Source organism: Hippocampus comes, unplaced genomic scaffold (assembly GCF_001891065.2).
Source record: "Hippocampus comes isolate QL1 unplaced genomic scaffold, H_comes_QL1_v1.1 scaffold221, whole genome shotgun sequence".
In the NCBI taxonomy this organism is placed as follows: Eukaryota; Metazoa; Chordata; class Actinopteri; order Syngnathiformes; family Syngnathidae; genus Hippocampus; species Hippocampus comes.
The window spans coordinates 328,804-351,976 of record NW_017806070.1 but is presented as its reverse complement, the minus strand read 5'-3'; the positions used below and the strand labels follow the sequence as shown (position 1 = coordinate 351,976).

Sequence of the window (23,173 nt, the reverse complement as noted above, 5' to 3'; positions counted from 1 at the left end):
GGTCTGCGGACCAGACATTATTAGAAGTACCAAGAACTAAACTGAGGGTCAGAGGGGATCGAGCCTTTTCCGTTGCTGGTCCCTCTCTCTGGAATGACCTCCCACTGAACATTCGGGAAAACTTCTCGCTGCCCATCTTTAAAACCTGCCTCAAAACTCACTTGTATTCTTTGGCATTTGACTCAGAATGACCCAGATTTGTTCTTGGTTTTGCTCTTCGGTGCTTTCTACCATCTTTGTTACTGATTTGTTGCTTTACTGTTGTATATGTTAGTTGCTCCATGTACAGCACTTTGTGTGCAGTGATGGCTGTTTGAAAGTGCTCTATAAATACAGTTGAGTTGAGTTGATCGGGGTGGGCTCTCAATCACACCTTTCCAGGTCTCACTGTCATGTGAGCATCGAAGTCCCACAGCAGAATGAGGGAGTTGCATGTACATTGGGGTTGACACTGGTGGACAAGAGGATTGCTTCCCCCCACCTTACCTGAATGTTGTTTGTGCCTATGCAGCAAACAGCAGCTCAGAGTACCGATTTTCAAACGTTCCTTGACAAATTCTCCGTTAGTGAAAGCTTCACCGCTGCTTGCTGTCAGTTGAGCAACCTGAAAGCTCGCTCGAACGGAGGACTGGTTCAACTGAGCTTCGTGTACAAATGTATTGCGCTGAGCTAACAGTCCACTTTTAAGCTTTGAGAGTTTGTATGCTCGCATTTGGCCTTGCAGGCTATCATACTTGTCTTTGTGGTGGGATTCATAGTGTCGGCGCAGATTGTATTCCTGGAATACAGTCACCACCTCTTGACAGATAAGACAACCAGACTTTTCTTTGCTTCGAAAAAAAAAAAATAATAATAATTATAATAATTCATCCACTGCACGTAAATACCCTGCAGTCTGAATCAAATTGTCTCTGACCTAATCTTTTCACCATAATTCCCTTTTATTTGACAGAGGTGTGTTCAGCATTTTTTCTTTTTTTTTTTTTTCTTTTTTTTTTGAGGGAGGGATTTATTTTGGGCCGCCCAGTGGTCCAGTAGTTAGCGCATGGACCACACAGTGCAGAGGTCGTGTGTTTGATCCCGGCTCTGGCCTTCCTTTGTGGAGTTTGCATGTTCTCCTCGGGCTTGCGTGGGTTTTCTCCGGGTACTGCTCTCTCCTCTCACATTCCAAAAACATGCATGGTTGGCTCATGGAACATTCAATGTTGTCCCTGGGTGTGATTGTGAGCGTGAATGGTTGTTCGTCTCTGTGTGCCCTGCGATTGTCTGGCAACCGGTTCAGGGTGTACCCCGCCTACAGCCCGAAGACAGCTGGGATAGGCTCCAGCGCACCTGTGACCCTTGTGAGGATAAGCAGTTCAGATAATGGATGGAGGGATTTATTTAAATCAAATTAGAATTGATATCTGGAGGGGTTTTTTGTCTTGCTTTAAGTGTACATGGAAATGTACAACCACTGCAGAGGGACAGCGAGAGAAAGTGGTGTTACTCAAACCATTCACAGGTGATACATTTTTTGAATATTTTCCAACATTTGAAGTGTTTTACCTCTGACTTTTGAAGACACACTGTGCTTCCATCAGACAATTTTTGGAAGATTTCTGTTAAAAGATGCAAACGTGTCAGCGGAAATGTAACTTTTGACTTTAATTTGCTCTCCTTGTGTCTCTACTTCACACACTGTTCATGCATTCCAAGCGAAGGATCAGACTGATGAAGCTCTCCAGAGTCATATGTCCAGACGAAGCACCATAACGCAGGGCCATCAAATTTAGCATGTCATCGCCCACTTTCATCCCTGAACAAACAGCACACTCTTCTCAGTAAGGAGGTAAACAAAGCAAATATTTGCAAGCAGTTGTAACATTCTGTAAATGTCTACTAATCCTAATTATGCTAGTTTTGGATGACATCAGAGTGTTAGCTGAATTCCTCCCTTAAATAACAATAAATAAAAGAAAATCTCACTCACACACACACACACACACACACACACACACACACACACACACACACACATAATTAGGGGATAAAAAAGGGCTACGCTATATAATTGTTTGTGGATGATAAATTGTAAAAAGCAAAAACCACAGCGCATTTTCATCCATTGAAGATACCTGTAATTTCAACTGAATATCTGAGAGTATGTTAGGACTGCAAGACTGTTCGTGTTTTATGTAATGTGTTCATTATTTTACTTTATGTTAACTGTTTTGTTGAGCGCTTTGTTACAGCTGCCGCTGTTGTGAAAGCGCTATATAAATCAGCATGTATTGTATTGTACTGTATGTCACTGTTGAATACTCTTTTAAAATGTTAATCAAAAGGATAAAAAAAAACTAATTAATGAATTAATCTTATTTTAACTACCTGAAAAAAATTGTCATTATAGACAATGTTTTTCAAATGTAGATGGTCATCAAATACTGTTGGCGTGCAATAAAAATCAGAAAGATTATTTTTAAAAAATCATGATTTTCCATCAGGCCAATATCTGCGCAAACAGAAGAGTTTAATTCTTAGCATAGCACAATTCCAGTGAACCCCCACGTTTTCCTGGTTGGGCATTTGCGCATTTGCAGATTTTCCTTTTGGAAACCTCTCCTCCATGATTTGCTGAAATTCGAGCATCGTCGGTGTGTTGATGCGTCGGCCAAAGTAAAAGCATGACTTTGGCGCGACCTAGTGGAATATTGGTATGTTCATCCTTTTAAGTTTAATTCATTGATTGTGTTTTTCGGGGTGAGCCTTCAGTTGAAATGTCCTGTTTTGGTGTGTTAAATTGAGACCTGAAGGTTTTATTTCTGCTCTGGGTTATTAAAGTGTATGACTAATGCTTGTTAAAAATACTGTTGATGCTTGTGGAAAATGTTTTGCTGGCTACCTGAAGCCTTGATTGCATTCCTCAGTTCACTTAGCGACAGTTTTCCGGTTTGTGAAACATCAGTGTGGTAGAAAATGTCCTGGTAAAAAAAAAAAAAAAAAAAGAAGTAAAAATAAAAACTATAAATCAGAGAAATCATCCTAGTATCGACAAAGTTTGTCAGAAAGGTTCCAGGACTAGCGCAGCGTCGTCGCAAAAAATCGAGTGTACAGTATTTCAAATCCAAGCTATGAACTACAATTGTCCCCCGTCAAAGTAAAGCCACTTGGACTCTGATGTACTTGCTCAGACTTCCCGACCAAGCCTTTATGCCCTCCTGGATGGATTATTCTCCGCAATTCTGTCATCACAGCCATTTTGATGACTTCTTCATTAAACTGGACGCCTTGATGACCCCCTTGGGGGGGAGTTGCTAAAATGGAAGGTTAATCCACCATGGCAATGTCCTTTGCGGCCAGGAAAGGATGCTCAGGGCATTGTGAGCAGTCATTCTGTCATGGTGAAGCAGCCACGATTTGCTTTGCTAAACTCTTGCGCACTGAACAAGGCAAACGCTGCAGGATGTCTTTGGAGATGGTCAACCGTGAAGTGGCAAACTTGTTGTTGGGTTTGAAATACATCTGTAAGCTTTTGTTAAATTGTTAATTATTACGTTTTTTATGTTTGAACATTACAGTAACGTCTTTGATGTTAAAGTTACCTAAATTATATTCTCTTTATCATTTATTAAACATGTTTATTTTGGGAGCGTCTGATTGGCTGAAGGAAACATGAAGTGTTTTAGTAGCCGGAAGGAGTTGTGTTCTTGAACGTGCTGTGGTGCAGACGTCTTTTTTTCCCCCTTTCAATAAAACCGCATTCAAAGGATTCCGTCTCTCCTTTTGCCGTTCCTAAAGTAGCGCTATCCACCAAAAACAACGAACCCCTCAATTTACACATCTTTTGTTTTCACAAAAGATGTATTTGCTGATAAGGGACTCCGGGGGGTGCCAAAACAGGTATGAGGGGTGGTGGTGGTAGTGGTCATGTAAATACTGTAGTGTCTCTTAAAATGGAAAAGCTAGTACCATACCTGTCAACTCATACGGTTTCGCCATAGTTCATACGGATTTTGTGGTGAATCTTACGTATATGGCCATATCGCACAAATCATACGGATTCTGAAAATTTCCATTTTTTTTTTCCCCCCTAACAGGTAGTTCCGTTTGCTTTTGCCCAGAATGGTGCTAGTCTACTCGAATGCTTTCATTTCCGTTAACTTTCCAGTAAATCACGTGGTTCCGAGTTGAAAACAGCAGAGTATTCATTGCATACTTCGGTAGTGTACAAGCAAGTTCTACAAGGAAACAAATATATCATTCATATTTCGTGGGGTTTTTTCTGCCGTTATTTTGACATAAAAATGCTTTGGTATGTTATAAGGATTTTTTGCTCTTTATAAGGATTTTTTTTTGGTAGTTTATACAGGTTGGCGCTCCGAAAAGTTGACAGGTATGTAGTACCTATAGGCATGGGCGTCATTAGGCCTATTTTAGGGAGGCTTCAGCCTCCCTAAAAATGTCTTTAGCCCCCCTAAATAATTTCATTGCATTATTTAAAAAAAGTATTGTTTATTTTTCCTGTACTTTTGCTAATATATTGCATCAAATTCAATGTAATGTTGCCATTTTAAATTATATTTCGATAACCTCCCATTATTGTAATGTTAAATCTCCCAGGTTTCCTGAACGCAACAGGTGTTGCCTTAGCATTTGACGTGTCTGTCACCATCGCCACATCAAATGCTAACGCAACAACTGACAGTTCATTGCCGAAAGTCAGGTTGAGTCGACAGCATGGATATTCGACAGTTTTTTAGAAAGGTAAATTAAGTATTCAATGCATCCATGCTGGTAAAACTAGTGACTATAGTCCGCTAAAATATCTCCAGTAACAGCAGAAACTGCACTCACTGTAACAAGTGTTCACTTTTGGATAAATTAAGGTGGTGCTTAATAAAAATTAAGCAACATTTTATTATTAAATACATAAATAATCATTACACCAACTCTTTGAGGCAACACCTATTGAGATTTTGGCCTATATAAAATAAATATAAAATCATAAAATAAATAAATTTATTTATTTGATAGGAATCAGGCTAAAGACGCACAGAGAGTGAGCTTTTTTCTTGCAAGGCTGTTCCCAAAATGCAATCGGAGCTTACAGTAAGTATTGAGCAGCAAACTTGTGTTTTTCCAAAGTGATGAAGCTTTTGCATCTCATTGTACTAACTTAAATTGCATATCACGGCAGACATCTCAAAATACAAAGTCTTCTGGGGGCTAAGCATATATTAATACATTTTGGTAGAGAGGAATATAGGCCTACTGTCATATAGGTTATGTTATCGGGCATCCTTCTAATTCCCTTGAAGAAACCAAGATTGAACTTTTGAACTCTTTATAATTTCTATTATCTAGTCCAGTTAAAGTCCAGGGGAGGAAGCCCCATCATAGTAAAGAGGATACTAATGTGATGTGTGTAGTTCTTCATAGCCTCTTCATTTTGCTCTCAAAGTGCACGGAATTGATGGATTTTTTACAGAATGTAGAAAAAAATTCTCCCGGGGGGGCATGCACCCGGACCCCCCTAAAGGGGCTGTGTTCCCCTTGGGGCTAAGCCCCCCTTGTTCTTGAAACCTAGTGACGCCCCTGCCTGTAGGCCAATTAGATTCAAATGCAAAGCTAGACCAATAATTGTAATATTAAAAAAAAAAGATTCCAAATAGGTCCAGACGACACACCCAAACACCCTACCAACGAATTTCCTCTGACGAACTTGATGGTGATGGCAGATCAGTAAATGAACGTTTATATTTTTATCTATCTTGGCCGCAAAGGGGTCTTCAAATATTTTTTAGAGCTTAACGGGATAGAATATGGTGTCTGCTTTATATTGGCCTAATGTACTTATTACTTGTTGACAGCATTCACACCAGACAGGCTAGCAGTTTTTTCCTGTTATTAATGAACGGATGGGTAACGGGCGGCTCCAGGCCCAACATCCTTGATTTAAAAAAAAAGATTTTTATGGGAGGAGGGAATATATACATTTTTCCTTTTTATTTTATTCATTTTTTAATTTATTTTACATAACCCCAAAATTCTACACATACCCTGATAAAAGATTCACTTCTATTGGAAAAAAACCCACCAAATATCCAAACAATAGATATCTGAAAAAAGAAAGAAAGAAAGAAAACCAATATGCGAATCCGCGGGTGTCCACTGTGAAAAAGAGGTTGAATCAAATTTTAAGTTGTAATATCACCACTAGATGGCAGACATGTCTACGTTGTGTTTATACTGGGTCTTACACTGCCCTGTACTACGTCAGTAGGCCTCATAATTTTTTCCTGTTTTGAAATGATATGCAAGACAAATATAGTACTGTACCTCAATAATATTGAAATTTTGAGTGAGTTGATTTTTATGAAAAAATCTACAAAATGAGTTTTTTCTCTTAATGATGGCTTCTTGTTCAGCACCTTTGTGCCATCCTTGATTTTTTTGTTTTTTTTTTAATACAAGAGAGCCTTTGCACTTGGAAAAAAAAAACAGTATATGGTTACAGTATTTTGATTGTTTGGTTCAAACTCTTTGGTAGGTTCATTACGATTGTGGAACTTTGATACATGAATTGAAAAATGGCTCATTGGCTGGGCCCGCCCTGCAAGTCCTGGAGCTTTTCTGACACATCTCATGTAGTCTGTTTCCATGTGACTGCATGAAAGGAGGAATCAGATCAGTTTACCTTGTATGTGACCACTTTCTTCCACAGGCGAACAAATTCCTGACTGTTCAGCCTTCCAGTGATCGATGTCTTTGTATGTCTTCATATTAAGGAATGAAAGCAGGATTGTTTTAATCTGTCATTCAAATTTATCAAGGACATACGATCCAGAGAGGTGTAAATAACCTCAAACATACACAGTGAACATCCCAATAGGATACATCCATCAGTGCAACCATACTGCGACAAGCATCAATGCTGAAACCTCCAGATTTCAAATCCCCTATATTGTAAGAATTAAAAACAACAAAACTGTGGCGCGATGTGTAGCTAATTGAAAAAGGCCCTCTGCCAGACTCCAAAGCCCAAACCTTTGAAGATGTTCTCGTTTAGAAGGATCTGGAGCTGCTCAGCATCCACTTCTTCATGCTACAAAAAAAGATGAAGAGAATTGGACAAATGAGTCAAGCCCTCTGGATTCGCTGTTGGCTGCTGAGTCACACAAATGTCTGTCCATAATATGACACGATGGACAAGATGATCACACAATGATCAGTTGATACAACTGTGACTGATGGTAAAACGAGAATTTCATTTGCGCATTCACGAATACTCCCTCGTTATCACCTTTAACTTCAGCAGACAAGTGAGGAGAGAATTGCACTGAGCGAACTCTCCACCACACAATTCATGGCAGGAATACCCCCGACGCACAACTCCACGGCAACCGTATTACCATCAGGAATGAAAAAGTTCCATCCAAACATCTGAAACTGTGCTGATTTACTAATGTGGGTCAATATATGAAAACGGTGCCTTTCTTTCCTCCACATTATTCACCCGGAAAAATGCACAAACGTTGAGGACAGACAATGAAACAAAATGCACACTGTGTGGACACAGAAGTGTGGCATTGCTATGTAACCATAAATGTCCCTCGGTTAAGACGTCACGGTTTAATGAAATACTTCTAATTTTAATTAAATTATCCTGATACAAAGACAATAATACAAAGTAAAGGGTTATAGTTATTAACCCTTTGATGCACCAATAATGATAACCTGAAACCTGATAACATAATAGGCTGTCCACTGTAGTGACCGCTGTCCCTTTTGTTTGTTTCTTTGGATTTTTGTTGTTTACAGGACTCTGTTCTGGATTTCCTTTTCTCGGTGTTTTGTTAATACAATTTGTCAAGCTCTGCGATTGGCGAGCAACCGGTTCAGGGTGTCCCCCGCCTACTGCCCGAAAACGCTTGGGATATGCTCCAGTGCCCCCTGTGACCCTTGTGAGGAGAAAGCGGATCGGATAATGAACAAATGAATTAATTTGTCAAGCTCACCCTGCTCCTCCCTCCTGCCTGCTTTTTGAGGTCCTCCACCACAAACCTCCGTGACATTAGGGGGAAAACCCACATCCGCCCTTGCTTAGTCCGTCCTTTTTAAAAAAACTACTCGTCCTCAAAATGGAGGACGAAATGCCCATCTCTGTATGCAAGTAGAACATACATGCATATAGGCTGCACTTGTGTATAAATAAAATAAGATAAAATAAGATAACCTTTATTTGTCCCACACTGGGGAAATTTGCAGTCTACAGCAGCAAAATTGGGGGGGGAAGAAAAAGGCAAAGTGTTTCATTGCACAAAATAAATGTTTCAGAAAGAATTGTACACAGTAAACTTTTAACAGTGCTTATAACACAGGATTCAACGATTTAATGAAAAATACAGTCGCCACCCAGAAAAGTCATTGATCACAAGCCTTATCTTCTTCCTGCACACTAAAATTCATTGTCGGTAAACAGCGTGATAATTACTCCCCCAACTTTCTCAGTCTCTCATTCGGTGTCGCTCTCAATGTCACTTTGGTCTCGAGGCAAAGTCTCCCTTGAGCTCGTGTTGTCATATTCATCAGGCAGCAGTGCAGCCTTTTGAGACGCATGAAGGAAATTGCATCCAATAGTTGTCGGTTATTATTTTGTACTTTGGCCTCAGTTGTGTTTCTATGCAGTAAAACAAACCGATGTCGGACGAGGATATTCTCAGCTAACAGACTTTGGTACCGACGTTTATTGCTGAATAACATGAGTGATTACACAGCTCAGTGATTGTCGCGGAACTGAAAAGCGCCACTGCCTAAGCTTCAGTACAGTGGTACCTCTACTTTCGAAAATTTTAAGTTACGAAACGCCTCAACAGGAAAATATTACCTCTAGTTACGAAAGAAATTTCAAGATAGGAAAGGTAAAAATAGAGTATGCATTGCTACTCGCAGCTCAGAGTTTCCTGAACGCAACATATTTATAGCTATTCTGCCATTGGCTATTCCCGAGCATCATCCTGGCATCCCATTGGCTAAGGGGGACCTCTACCGAATGTGTCTGTGTGTCGATAGATATAAGTGTGTTTATGCAGCGTCTTCGTCATTCGCCCCTCGGTCCATGAGGTGTTCCGTTTTACGTAAATGTGAATCCCAGAAAAAATGTTCGCCAGTCGGGCGATCGCTCACTATGCTGATGTTCGCCTGGGACATTTTCAAAGGATTGTTAAAAGCTGACAAAAGCAGACGTCCTTTGCTCACTTCTTTACAAAACGCCAAGCAAAAAAACATTTCGTAGAGAGAACATGAACTAAAGAGGGCAAAAAACGATGAGGATGCCGTTTATTTATTTAAATTACCATCATTTTTACTCTTTGTTTTTTACATTATGCAGAACTCTTATTTATTGTGCAATAATCTAATTTTTAACATGTATTTGTTACATATTTTGATGCATTTTTATGCTTTAAAAAACATTTATGTCTGAATTTTGGGGGGGCTTGGAACAAATTAGGGCATGGAAAACGTGTCTCTACTTACAAAATGTTCTGGTTTAGAAATTTATTCCGGAACCAATTAATTTTGTTAGTAGAGGTACCACTGTACCGTCAAACCTCGGTTTTCGAACCTTTCTGTTCTCGACCAAATCGGTTTTCAACCAAAAATTTCAAGTTTTTTAAGCCTTGGATGACGACCGAATTTCGGTTCTTGAACAAACTGAGCGCACTTGAATGCGCCACTTGACTCCTCTCACCATCCTTACACGAGGAAGTCACGCTTCCTTGGGAAGACGAGGAAGTGACGCTTCCTCGTGTAGCATTCCATTGTAAGCAGACGTGTTCAATAAAGATTTTTTTTTTTTAAAAGAGAATGGTTTCGGTTTTCGAACAAATCGGTTTTCGTACAGCCTTCTGGAACGGATTATGGTCGAAAAGCGAGGTATGACTGTACTTTATGTGCCAATTTCTAATGTACATACCTTATCAGAGTACCGTCGAAAGAATAGTTTCTTCTGTTCATCGTCCTGTACATTTTGGACCTTTTTGACCTGCGGATGAAAAATGGAGAAGAAAATTGAAAAGGAATTGTTCAAACATAAAACATAGTACAGTACTTGACAAAATAGCATTTTCTGCACTCAATTCTGGTGAATGATAAACACTGAATAGCCTGAAACTTGGTCTACCTTTTCATGTGGCCCATGCCTGTGCTCCTGTGAATTTTCACTGTGAAGAGAGCAGAGAAGTTACAGTGAATAAAGTTTATTAACATGTGTAACGAAGTGGTGAATAAAGGTTATTAAATTATGACGAAAGTCACGCAACAGCGCACAGAATGGCACCTGCTTCACGCTGTAGCATCAGGGGGAGCTACGAGGAAGTCGAATCCTGTTCATGGTCCGCAGTGATTTACAATTTTATAAATATATTTCACTTTTACTTTTTCTACTGTGTGGTGTTCTCAATTAGTTCTCTGATTTGTTTTAACCCCACATTGCTTTGTGTGTTATTTAATTTACGTTTTGTCAAGTGAAAGTTTTTACACGCTGAGTTCATAGCAAGTGCTTGTCTGTTGTGCAGTAATGTCAGCGACCCAATGCGGCTTCACCAACGCTCCCGCCATACTGTGTTGCAGGCAATGTTCGTTTCTATTCAGTTTTGTCGTACATAGTTGTTCGTGTCGTTTTTCATGTACTGTAGTCGCTTGTGTTACTGGCGTGAGCCCGCAGTTCGTCGCGGCCGCCATTATTGTTCGGTGTGCAGCCGTTTCTGTTGCTTGTGATTGGTTTAATGGCATCTTGTTAATGACAGTGAATGTGTTCTTTTTTTCTTTCACTAGGTATGTTACTATATGATCACACTCGTATATATTTTTTTTATTCTCGACAATGTTTTGTTAGAGAGCTACGAGGAAGTCGCATTGTAATGTCTGAGACCCAATGCGGCCTCACCAACGCTCCCGCCATACTGTGTTGCAGTTGCATTAAAAGAAAAGCCAAAATCCATCAAAGTGTCTTGTGTTCTTCAAGCGACAGCGACGTAGAGCTGCAGACCGCCACAATCCATAGTGGCGCCCGTCACACATGTATGTGTATACTGTATATGTGTATGTTTATTTAATTGAGTTTATTCTTTCAAATGTGTGCACTCCCATGAATGCAAAACAGTCAAGCAAGCAACAGGCGAGTGTGTGTGCATACTAGCCAAGGATCTCCACTTTGGAGTGGATGGTCAGGATGAAGGAGGCAGTCTCGTTGGCATCGAAGGTAGAAGGTACGATGATGTATTCGCCAGGTTTCAGCAAGATGAACTCCATGACCTCGCGTCCATTCAAGTGCATTTTAGTTTGGGCAACAGGTGCTTGACTACTGAAGAATGCAGCGGGGAACTTTCCCCTGTGTGTCTTGTACTGAAAAATAGTAAATGTAGTACTCCATGAAGCGCACAATGTTGGGGAATGTTTACAATCGTGTATATTTATGACAAGAATTCAATACTTACTTGTTCAGTCAGCTTGTAGGGAAGGGCAGAAATCCGTTCACGTTGACAACAACAAACAAACAATATTTTATCGTTCATTAGAATGGTGTGTTAAAACGCATACTATAAGACTGTAAATATTTCATTGTATTTCTTGCAATAAAAACAAGCTCCCTATGTGAAGTAAACATATATATATATATATATATATATATATATATATATATATATATAAATTATGTATTTAAAGACAATAAGGCAGCCTTGAGTTTATTTGGAGAAAATCTTATTATTTTTTAACTTTACTGTTAAAAATAGATTTGTTGTCAAGTCTTCTGGCGAAGAGACATTGATATTTCCGGAGTTGAATGTGTTAATTCAAAATATTTAAATACATTCATATTTGATTATATAGAAGTTTGTATATTATTGACTGTTTCATAGTAAAACTGTTAGAACCTCGGGATAAAACAATGTGAAAGTAAGACCTCTTTATTTTTAGCGGTTCGTTTCAACTTTCAGTTATGTAAGCGCATCTGTATTGAATAGTAGATCTTTGACGTATTTCTGCTCTGTTAGCCTCGTCATTTCAGTTTGTTCAGAATAGCTCATCTACGCAGCGAGCGTACGCCTAACGCTTGAACCTTGGAAGACTCGTCTTTTTATCACAAAACTCACTCATTCCCAGATTTTCCCTTTTTATATTTGTTGCCTGTAAGGACAAGGAAACTTCATATAAGCAAGAAAAGTGTACGGAGTTTTCTTCGCTGGCTGTCGAGCTGCACATCGTCACGTGACGTGGGGAAAGCACACTTGTTATATTTTATAGCCCATAAGTATTGACAATGCCACTTGCCATTTTTATGCTAAGTGGGGTTGTCGGCTTCTGCTTAGAGTAGTTAATAAAAGTAATTTGTCATCTATCTTAGTTACTTTTCCAATTAAGTAATCAGTAAAGTAACCAAGATCCTTTTCAACGTAACCCGAGGCTTCCTTGCTAAACCATGAATTAAACTACTGTTATTTTTTGCAAGTCTGCGGGGTGTCATAGAAACAATAAAAGCTGTTCTCGGTACCTCAAATACGTTGAACCCTATGTGAAGATTCTGTACCAAGCGCCTGTGTCTTTTGTCAGCCGTTTGTATGAGAGAGACCACGATTTTATTTTCTCCCGTTTTTGGCGAATCCTCATTTGTGATCTTGATCCGGTATTGGGGGTTAGTCCAGAAACTCTCTAAAAGGACGTACAAAAGTAAAATGCCAGCTTGCTTTTTCAGAAGTGATGTGCAATTGTGTCTTGCTGATGATAGTAAGGTAGACTTGTCATCATTTAAAAAAAAAGGCATTAGTGTTTGTACTGATGGAAATAAAAATGATATGATACACTGTTGGATAAATGATTGGAGTGGAAATATCCTGGCATCACCTCTATTATTCATGCAACCTCCAGCAGTGGTTCCCGCAACCCATCTGCCTTCATAGGTTGAGGTCTTCCACTGGTGAACAGAGCTCCCATCCAGAAAGTTAGGATAGGGTGAGCAGATATCCAGATCCGCAAAGAATTTACAAAAATCTTCAATTGTCATCCTGTTTGTTTGGAAACAAAAACATGCAGTGAAAATGACTTCATAGAAATAAAATTGCTCAATTGCTCCTCAATAGTTTCAAAGAGTAGATGTAAATGTCATATACAGCACAGGTGTCAAACTTAAGGCCTGGGGGCCAGATCTAGCTCGCCAGGTCATTTTATGTGGCCCATAAACTAAATCATGTGTGTCAACTTGCTAAAATCTGTACCGAAATGTCAAATTGTGATGTGTAGTAAATAATGTTGAGATTCTGAAATATTTTTGTTGCCCAGTTTACACCCACTTGAACAATAATTGAACAAACTATTATAATTGACTGATTTCAAAACTAGTAATCTATTTGTTGTGTACAAGTAATAATTTTATGGTTTCACTGTCATAACGGCCCTCTGAGGGAAGACGTAACACCAAATTGGCCGGCGACTAAAATAAGTTTGACACCACTGATATACATTATTATATGAATACTCAAACTTTGAAAGGCTGTTTGTTGCCTTGATATAACGTTACTCTCATTCAGATTCATAAAGGTCCTCCACATGACTACCTTTGGGCTAAACCGGAATTGGAAGAGATCAGATCTTACCAAAACTCTCCATCGTCACGTGTTGAAAGTGTCATTTGACAATCTGTATCACTCAGTGTTTGCCACAAAGGACACCTGAGAACAAGGGGAGAGTCAGCATATTAGATGCCTTGAACCTTCATACTGCACATAAGTAAAACTTACTGTTATTCCAATGCAAAACAAAGGCAACTGTTAGTTTTAAATAAAAGGATTGAGCTTTCCATAGGAGAAATGACAACCCTTGCGATGTATTTTGTTATAAATCATGAGCCAATCTCTCCAGTAGATCACTGGGGACACACATTTCCAGCATCACGGACATCAGGCGAGTGAACTGCTACACTGTTTGTGATGGCTGCAGAATCGCTCAGTTACAATTGTACTGAACTTAATTTGTCCTTTTCCAGACTTTAAATGTGTACCTCCAACTGTTCAGTGTCAGTGTGTTTTGCCACACAGAATAGCAGCATTTGTTTGCATCCACTTCTATGCCTCTCTCTGACTCTTCCAGTCCCTGCATCTCTTTTGCAACCCGCCGATGACAATCTGCGCCACTCAAAGATCAGTGGCCACTTCCGTCTGATATCATCCTGTTTGCAGTGGTGAGATATTGCTGATCAATTGTTTGCCGTCATCTAGGTCTCTTGCTCTCCAAATGTCAACAGCATGACAAATACACCTGTTCAAATCGGAGTTCTAATTGAACCAGGAAATGTATTTGTCAATTTATGGATCAAACACGTGTTGTAAAATGTAGCATTTACATTTAGGAAAGGAAAAGCAAGTTTTTGAAGTTTCATCCGAAAGCCGTTTTTGTGAGTACTCTGTCAGCGGACGGGTACCGGTCCGTCGGTCATTTGGTTCCGGGCCACACAGAAACAATAACTTACATTACTTCCGTTCTATCCATTTTGGAATCTGAAAGATGTTTTTTTTTTTTTTAATTACTGGAGTCTCTGTTACATCCGTCTACAGTTTGTCACTCTTGGCGCAGGTCAAGGCGCACTTTTCGGTCATGTGAAACCCAGGCAAAATGAGTAAAAAACAAACGTCTTTGGGAAGGGGAAAAGGCCCAGCCAGAAGACAGAAGAGGAGATTATGACTGTCAAGAAAAAAAAGGCTACATTTAATAGACAGTATCAGGAGTCCTACTTAAAATATGGATTTATCTCAACAGGAGATTCCCACGCACCAAGCCCACTCTGCATAATATGCGGCGATGATGAGTCGTATTTTTCATGCACTTTGTATGTTATTTTGAAGGCACCTTTAAATCTTACCATAGCGACCAGCGAGTGTTGCGGCCAGATAGGACGTTCCTCACATCATGATTCATGTTTATTATGATATTTGGAAAATACCACAGTATTTATCCATCACACATTAAAGGCCGGTCCCTGAAAATATTGTCTGAATCTGAATCTGACATTAAACCGGTCCCTGGGGCAAAACAGGTTGGGGACCGCTGCTCTATGTAATTTGTACCAAACAAAGACAGATTAGGGGATTAGGAGAAGGTGGCCTGGTTCATGAAAGCACACCCACGCCTTAAATGGCTGCAGTTCAAATTGAGTTTATGTGCAGCAGGTAAAATTCCTGGTCAATTTTGTATGTTACAAGCGCACGAGAGATATGCAAGGAGCGCGTGATTTATGAAGCTCGCGGTATCGCTCCTTCATGTTGTCTTCTGGGAAACGTATCTAATATTAACCATTCTTTATTTCTGCGAGTTCAAACATTGAGGCAGCTTCGTCTTGAATGCCTTTCAAGTCCATGAGTTGGTGCACGGCTGCTGCATACCATCTTTCCTCTGTAGCTTTGATTTGACCTTCAAAGTTGCAGCGCAAATTGAGGGGCAGTTGTGTAAGGTCCACCTCTTGATGCATATGAAGTGAGTTGATGGAACTTTGCAATGTAAATTTTAGAGTACTTTTTTTTTTGAAACACAGTGGAGACAAAAAAGCAATATTTGACTAGTCACCACCACCTTCCCAAATCTAGTTTTTGGATGTTGGGTCACTAAAATTAGCCATCTTGCAAATCTTTAATATTAACTTTCATCTATCTATCTATTTATTTATTATTATTATTTATTATTTTTAGGGTGGTCAAATTTTTTGGTAATGGCAATATTACGCCACACATGAAGGGTGGTATGCAGTCGTGACCTCAACATGTAGTCAATATTTCTTACCGATCACTCCAATCCCCATTCCATTCTACCTTGCCCCAAGGGTTCCACAGTCGCACCAACTTTACAATTTTACCAGAACTCATCATCTGTTCAGGAAAAAAAAGTGGAATTGTTAATGAAGAACACACAAACCGTGACATAAAATATGCATATTTATCTCTTTGTCACCTGCTTGACACCTGTTACAGTGTAGGCATGGCCTTGGACCAATCCATTTTTGGAAACAGAATTGTCTGGCGAATTCTGAGAAATAGACAGAAGGTAGGGAATTACTGATAAATGACTAATTGTGGAAGCTTTTTGTGTAACCACAAAAAAAAACTATTGTGGTATGTTCAACTGGCGACCCACGGGCCAAATGCGACGACATGCAATCACGTTGCTGATTTGCGCTTGCACTGGATCTTATACTGCCGAATACTACAACGTGAGTCGACCTAGTAAATGAAACAATGGACAAAATGAGTTCTTAACGTTGGTTTGCTGTTCAGCACTTTTGTGTCGTCTTTGAATGGCAATTTTTATGCATGTAGCCATTTGCACACAAGGGGGAAAAAAATCACAATATGTAGTAATTTTTTGAATGTTCAAACCCTTTTTCGTTGTAGGCTCGACCTTTTATACTTGCATTGAGAAATCCATCCATCCATTATCTAATCTGCTTAACCTCACAAGGGTCATGGCATGGGTGTGCTGGAGCCTTATCCCAGCTGTCTTCGGGCAATAGGCGAAGGACACCTTGAACCGGTAGGCAGCCATTCGCAGGGCACACAGAAACTTACACTCACACCTAGGGACAATTTAGAGTGTTCCATTAACCTGCCATGCATGTTTTCGAAATGTGGGCAGAAACCGGAGTACCCAGAGAAAACCCATCCAGGCACGCGGAGAACATGCAAACTCCACACAGGAAGGCTGGAGCCGGAATCGAACCCTGCACCTCTACACTGTGAGGCCGACGCACTAACCAGTTGACCACCACGCCGCCCTCAAAGAGAAATGTATTTTGAAAAATGAAATATATTAAGAGCACATACTGTATTTTGCTCATATGCACCTATTTCATCCATATTTAAAATGGCATTTTTGTCATACATCTTATTCTGAAATGTGTAACCTATGTGGGCCCCCCAGTAGTTCTTATTTAAATTGCCCTTCCTTGCTCAAAATCACTAATAAGAATCATGACAATATCGATACGACAGTGTGTTGCTCTTATATGTATGATGTTCAATGCTTACCCCTTGCTGTGAACCACAGCCCATAAGAGTTTGGGCATTTCCAGCTCTGCACATCAGCTCCCACAGGTTAGACGGAGGTTGTGACAACTGGATACTCATATGAACCCCACCCGTGAAGTCCATCATAGCTTCGGAAGGAGTTCCAGCTCTCATGTCTGCATAAGAACCACATACCCTGACAGAGTGGGTCAAATATTAAACAGATACACTCGAATAACACTCATGCTGATATGTTGTTATCAAAGGAACAATTAAATTGTCTTGTACTTGGCATAGGCTTTTTCCAACAAAGCAGGCCAGAACTCATTTTGGTTTTTGGAATGAACGAAGATGAGTCTGCCATCGATGGTTGGTAGCTTGTCGTCGATGACAACATCCACCCATTTTCCAAATCTCCAGAACTGAGTTTTGAAGACAGAAAATATATAACTTGTGTTTTAAAGTACTGTTGGATGTCAAATGTAAGTTAAAACACTGTATGGAATTTTCAGTTATTGGCAATTGGAATTGTATCCTAAATGGATGGTAAAACATTTCTGCCAACCTTCTTCAATTAAAGCTCAAAGACTACAATTTAATCGCACGCTCATCCATCCATCCATTAATCCATCCATTTTCTTATCCGCTTATCCTCACAAGGGTCGCTGCGGGTGCTGGAGCCTATTGCAGTCATCTCTGAACCGGTTGCCAGCCAATCGCAGGACACACAGATACGAACAACCATCCGCGCTCACACTCACATCTAGGGACAATTTAGAGTGTACAATCAGCCTGCCATGCATGTTTTTGGAATGTGGGAGGAAACCGGAGTACCCGGAGAAAACCCATGCAGGCCCGGGGAGAACATGCAAATTCCACACAGGGAGGCCAGAGCTGGATTTGAACCCGGTACCTCTGTACCACCTCTAACCACTGAGCCACCAGGCCGCCCACACGCTCAATGTTTTTTTTTTTTTTTTAATCCATTGCACATGAAAGAAAATTTGATCACTATCAATGGATGTCAATGTAGATAACAAGTACAAAACAATATCAAATAAGATGTCATTTTTACCTTTTACTGTGAAGTTATGTAGTAATTGCAGCTCTTCAAGCGTGATTAGTGAACTTTATGGGGAAACAATATGTTTTTGTCATATACAATCATTTCACCAAAGCCTGAACCTCAGTCATGTTTCATCCATTTTCTGATCCGCTTATCCTCACAAGGTAGTCGCAGGTGTGCTGGAGCCTATCCCAGCTGTGTTCGAGCAGTCAGCCGGGGACAACCTGAACCGGTTGCCAAGCAAATCGCAGGGCACATATAAATGCATTCACACTCCCAATCACACCTAGGGACAATTTATAGTGTCCATTAACCTGACACACATGTTTTTGGAATGTGGGAGGAAACCGGAGTACCCGGAGAAAACCCAAGCTGGCACAGGGAGAACATGCAGACTACATACAGGAAGGCCAGAGCTGGAACCGAACCCTGCACCTCTGCACTGTGAGGTCGACGGGCTAACCAGTTGCTCACCGTGCCATCCGTGACATTAATCATCAAGTATACAACAATCTGCATTCACCCTGAAGTGGAACAACCCACAGTAGTCCTCATCGAAGGTTTGGTCAAGGGGAACGACTTTTTTGAGGATGTCATTCTGGAATGTCAGAGCCCCGATCGATGCCAGAAACCAACAGTTTCCTGAAGGTAAACAAGTGAGGTTTGTCATTAAAAAGTCAGTGAGGCACAGTAGTAATATAAATGAGAAGATTCTCCTACCAAGCACTCCTTGGCCAAAATCAAATCTGGATACCCCACTTTGTATGAAGGATGGATGAAGAGAAATTTTCTGAAACACATGAAACGTTAGATGAAAATGCACGTTAAGCATTGAATTGAAGGTATTCCAATTTCCAGTTTGGAACCAGGCTAATGGGAAATCACCAGAAAGATTAGAGACAAAATTCTCTGGTCTGAAGCAACAAAGATTGAAGATTGGATTCATCACATCAAAAAGGAATAATCTGCCAACAGAAGTCAACCCTGAGTGTAAATGCTTTTAAATCCAGGTGAAAAACTTTGCTTTTTACCCCTACCTTTGATAAAGGTCTTTTTTAAATATTTTTTTTCACCCCTCCAGCCCCCTCCTCAATTTTAGAGACCTAATTTATTTTCTTTGCTTTTAAATGAGTTAAAAGTTTTTGATGAATATGTTTAAATATTGTCAATATACATTTCTTTAGTAAAAATGTTAACTGCTGTTCGTATTAAAAAGTAAACAATCAAGTCAAGTCCCTTATCTTTGATGACACGTGACAAATGTCGAGAGCATTTGTGAGAGGTGAGTCACGACACATTCGGTACACGTTCTTCCTATCACACTGGTGAACAGCAAATTTTAATCCAGGATGGCTTTATGTGTCATTATGCATATTTGAGGCTGATTAAAAAAATGTCTACTTTTTTTTCTCGCACACCAGGTTTTGAGATAGATCCTTTTTTCTTTTGAAGTTTGACCGACAAAAGCTTACGCAATACGGATTTTGCAATGTGTGTAATTTAGAGCTATGACGTTTCAGAAAAAAAATTCCACCGGTTGCTGAACGTCACCTTCAATTCATAAATACGACTGAATATATTCCTAAATTACATCTTATGTTATTGTCATTATATTATTAGTACCGGTGTATTATGAAAACCTGATGTGCTAGAAAAAAAAAGAATGGCAGATTTGGAAACGGTGCAAAAAAATATCGAGAAAAGTTGACTTCCATCTCAGATTAAAACACATCCAACACCTGTGTTGCCAATTTATTTTATCATATTACTCTGAGGTGCCAAGAAAGAACCCCTGTATTTTGCTCGCTGAGCTGAAGCAAAACAAAATTTTGGTTAGGGTTACGTTGCGTCACTTTATATGGTCAACTGTACTTTGATATCACTCACCGCTGGTCTCAGCCACACCACTCGGTCCAAGTCGGAAGCACCAAGTAAATCCATGCCAATGGCGCTCCTATCAGGGGGGAACTTCTCATCGATGTATCTTACTCTTTGGACTAAACAGTACTGTTTAAGCTTTTGGAAGTCTTGGCTAAAGAAACTCTTGTCAAAACTCCCATGACCAACTTGCTTGTGACGAGCCTCCATGATGTTGAGGCATACACCTGGAGGAGGCATTGTTGTTGTGCCGAATATCTGCAGTAGGACATACAGAATAAGTGTGTCATTGGCAAAATTTTGCAGGCAACACTGAAGTGACTGTTACACTAATTGAGTTGCAAAGAGACAGAAAACATCCATTACATTCAGTAGTCGTAGGGGGATTCATCTATCTCTCTCTCTCTCTCTCTCTCTCTCTCTCTCTCTCTCTCTCTCTCTCTCTCTCTGTCTCTCTCTCTCTCTCTCTCGCTCTCTCTCTCTCTTTCTATATATATATATATATATACACCAGTATATATCTATATATATATATATACACCAGTATATATATATATACATATACAAGCATACTTTTTTTCTCTTTTTTTTGTGCAGTTTGTAATAAATAACCAGCAATAGTTATAAGTGGACATGCGTGTCCACTAATAACTAATCAATAATCAATAATAATCAATAATTTGATTTGTGACTTTGATTTATTTGCAAACATTAGTACCGTACCTGAATCGATTACTTTCGTTGAACAATGAAAAATAATATTGCAAATGCAATAATGTCCTCAATTTTTCATCCATCCATCCATCCATTTTCCGAACCGCTTTATCCTCACGAGGGTCGCGGGGGGTGCTGGAGCCTATCCCAGCTGTCTTCGGGCAGTAGGCGGGGGACACCCTGAACTGGTTGCCAGCCAATCGCAGGGCACACAGAAACGAACAACCATCCGCGCTCACACTCACACCTGGGGATAATTTGGAGTGTTCAATCAGCCTGCCATGCATGTTTTTATACTTTTTCAAATGTCTCATCAGAAATACGACGTTCTTGCACATGAGATAATCTAAAAGTTTTTCCAATGCGGTTTGTTTTGTGCCGAATTTATATGGCCACTTGTTCTATGAGTCACTCATAAATCACTGCACTAACTTTTCTCCCGTAGAATTTGTATTTTCCTTACCTCAGTTTGACAGATAACTTGTCCCGATAGAGAGCGACCAAAGAGCAGAGAAGGTCAGATAATCATAAAGATCTTTGTATGTCCTTGCAGTGGCCACCTGACTGGCAAGGTGGACTGTTGCTGTGTATGCAAATGATCTCTGAACACCTCCCACAATTACCTGTGGTACTTTTACGACTGCTTCAGTTACAGTATTACCGAGTGACCTGGTAAAGTCGATGAATTCATGTCAATAGAACAGCCCAAGCTAGCGTGGGTACTTGCACATATATATGTATTTAGAAACAGTATTGAGTTTGACTCTATGCAGTATTCATGCCACCAGCATGTGTATGATGTCTGAAGGAATCGAACAGGATAAAGAAAAAGGATATAGGAGCTAAATCTTGAGGCTTCTCTTCCAATGCCCTTCCGCTTACCATTAAATCAACAATTGATTGTGACTGAATGATTCAGGTCGGTATGAGGTCAGACATCATAAACACACAAAACCAAGTTGAAGATTTATGGCACCATAATCAAAAACTGGGTATGAAACTTAATATGTATCCACAGCAGATATCATTGACAATATTTTAACAACCTCTAAACTCAGGGTGAAATACAACAGCCAGCATTCATACTGTATTTCTCATGTCTACTGTTATGTTTGCATGAAGATCAATTCCAAAATTCCTTGAAGCCCCCGTCTTTCTTATAAAAGTACACGATTGCACATCCCAGGTCACGCATTAGTTTAACAAATGAATCATTGCTTTTTATTCCTTGACATGATTTATGGGTTTTCTTTTGTCATTTTCATGTTATTCCCAGAATTTGAAAGACATGATGTAGGTGGTTGGGTGTTTCTCTATTTTATTTTATTTTTTTTTTTAACGAGACAGGCTGTGATGCAATGACAAAATGCAAACAAAGTTAGTCCAAAGCTCACACTCATGAAAATGCAAACCGGGTTTATGTCATTGAGACTACACGATAAGGGACAGCATGATTTAAGATTTAGAGCATACTGCGTATCTGCAATTGAGTCCCCAGCCCCTCAAAAAAAAAAAAAAAAAAAAAATGTCCACAAAAAACAGATTGTCAAATATTTTACCCGGATTAAACAAACATCACCTTTCTGGTTATGCCGAAGAGAAGCAAGCATATACTGTATCATGTCTTCTTTAAGGCAAATAATTCATACTGTATCAGGGTGACTGCAACTCATTTCATCAGCCTGAACTTGATTGCATAATAGTGATCCTGCTGACTAGGCTTTCATTACCTACAAATTGAACTTGTATTCTAGCTACTAATGTTATCATGTTCCGATAAGCCATCGTCCAAAACTTTCCTTGTTCTGAAAGCAGTTCAGTTTACAGGAGTATTTTTTTTAAAAACCTTTCAGTCATGTTTATAAAATACACAGTATTTGATGCTCCAATAACAAACTAGGACCAAGCAATAATCTTACAAATAAAATTCAACAGTGGTGATTTGGCTCATATTTATGGATTCTGATCACTTGCTCAATTGATGTTGTTCACTTGAGTTGCTTCAGTCAGCGTAGTTGCCCTCCTCACCCACCCCACCACTTTTCATACATAAATTTGCTTGCTCATCATGTCATTAAAAAAAAAAAAAAAAAAGATTTTCATATACTGACTGCGCAACCACCTTTTTTAAAAACATACAGTATTGTATGCTTTCCTTCCATGCATATACTTGAAGTCATGTGGCTTGAATATATTTTCTTCATCCATCCAAACAGAACCTCTATCCCCATAGCACACAAAGCCAGAGGTGTCTGATAAATAACACAAGACATAAATCAGTCGATGTTGTATGGTCTTAAAGCTGAGAAGCAATGCAAGCTTGAAAAGATGAAACTTTGCCAGAGAGCTTTTGTTTGTCTCCGTTGGCCGTTCAAAAAGGTGCATCGATTTGCGGAAGCATACACAGGGAGCGGGGGTCTGCTCTGAAATATTTATGAGAACGAAGAACGAATGGGCATCGTAATAGAGAATGCCAATGTGAAGC

At 39.7% G+C, this 23,173-nt stretch overlaps 1 protein-coding gene across 1 annotated transcript; it reads right to left on the bottom strand.

The window, feature by feature from the left end:
- Nucleotides 1-1,378: 1,378 nt before the first annotated feature.
- Nucleotides 1,379-21,201, bottom strand: LOC109530228 (calpain-2 catalytic subunit-like). Its single transcript, XM_019893837.1, has 22 exons — nt 21,152-21,201; nt 19,984-20,232; nt 18,817-18,886; nt 18,620-18,738; nt 17,319-17,452; nt 17,052-17,226; nt 15,979-16,053; nt 15,811-15,896; nt 13,635-13,709; nt 12,886-13,046; nt 12,443-12,693; nt 11,481-11,537; nt 11,180-11,388; nt 10,166-10,205; nt 9,959-10,027; nt 7,030-7,087; nt 6,880-6,941; nt 6,680-6,748; nt 2,885-2,963; nt 1,682-1,798; nt 1,549-1,601; nt 1,379-1,456 (listed from the first exon to the last, which is right to left on the bottom strand). Exons 2-22 carry the CDS (start codon nt 20,212-20,214, stop codon nt 1,430-1,432), a joined length of 2,217 nt encoding a protein of 738 aa, XP_019749396.1. The 5' UTR covers nt 20,215-20,232; nt 21,152-21,201; the 3' UTR covers nt 1,379-1,429.
- Between the last annotated feature and the right edge of the window lie 1,972 nt (nt 21,202-23,173).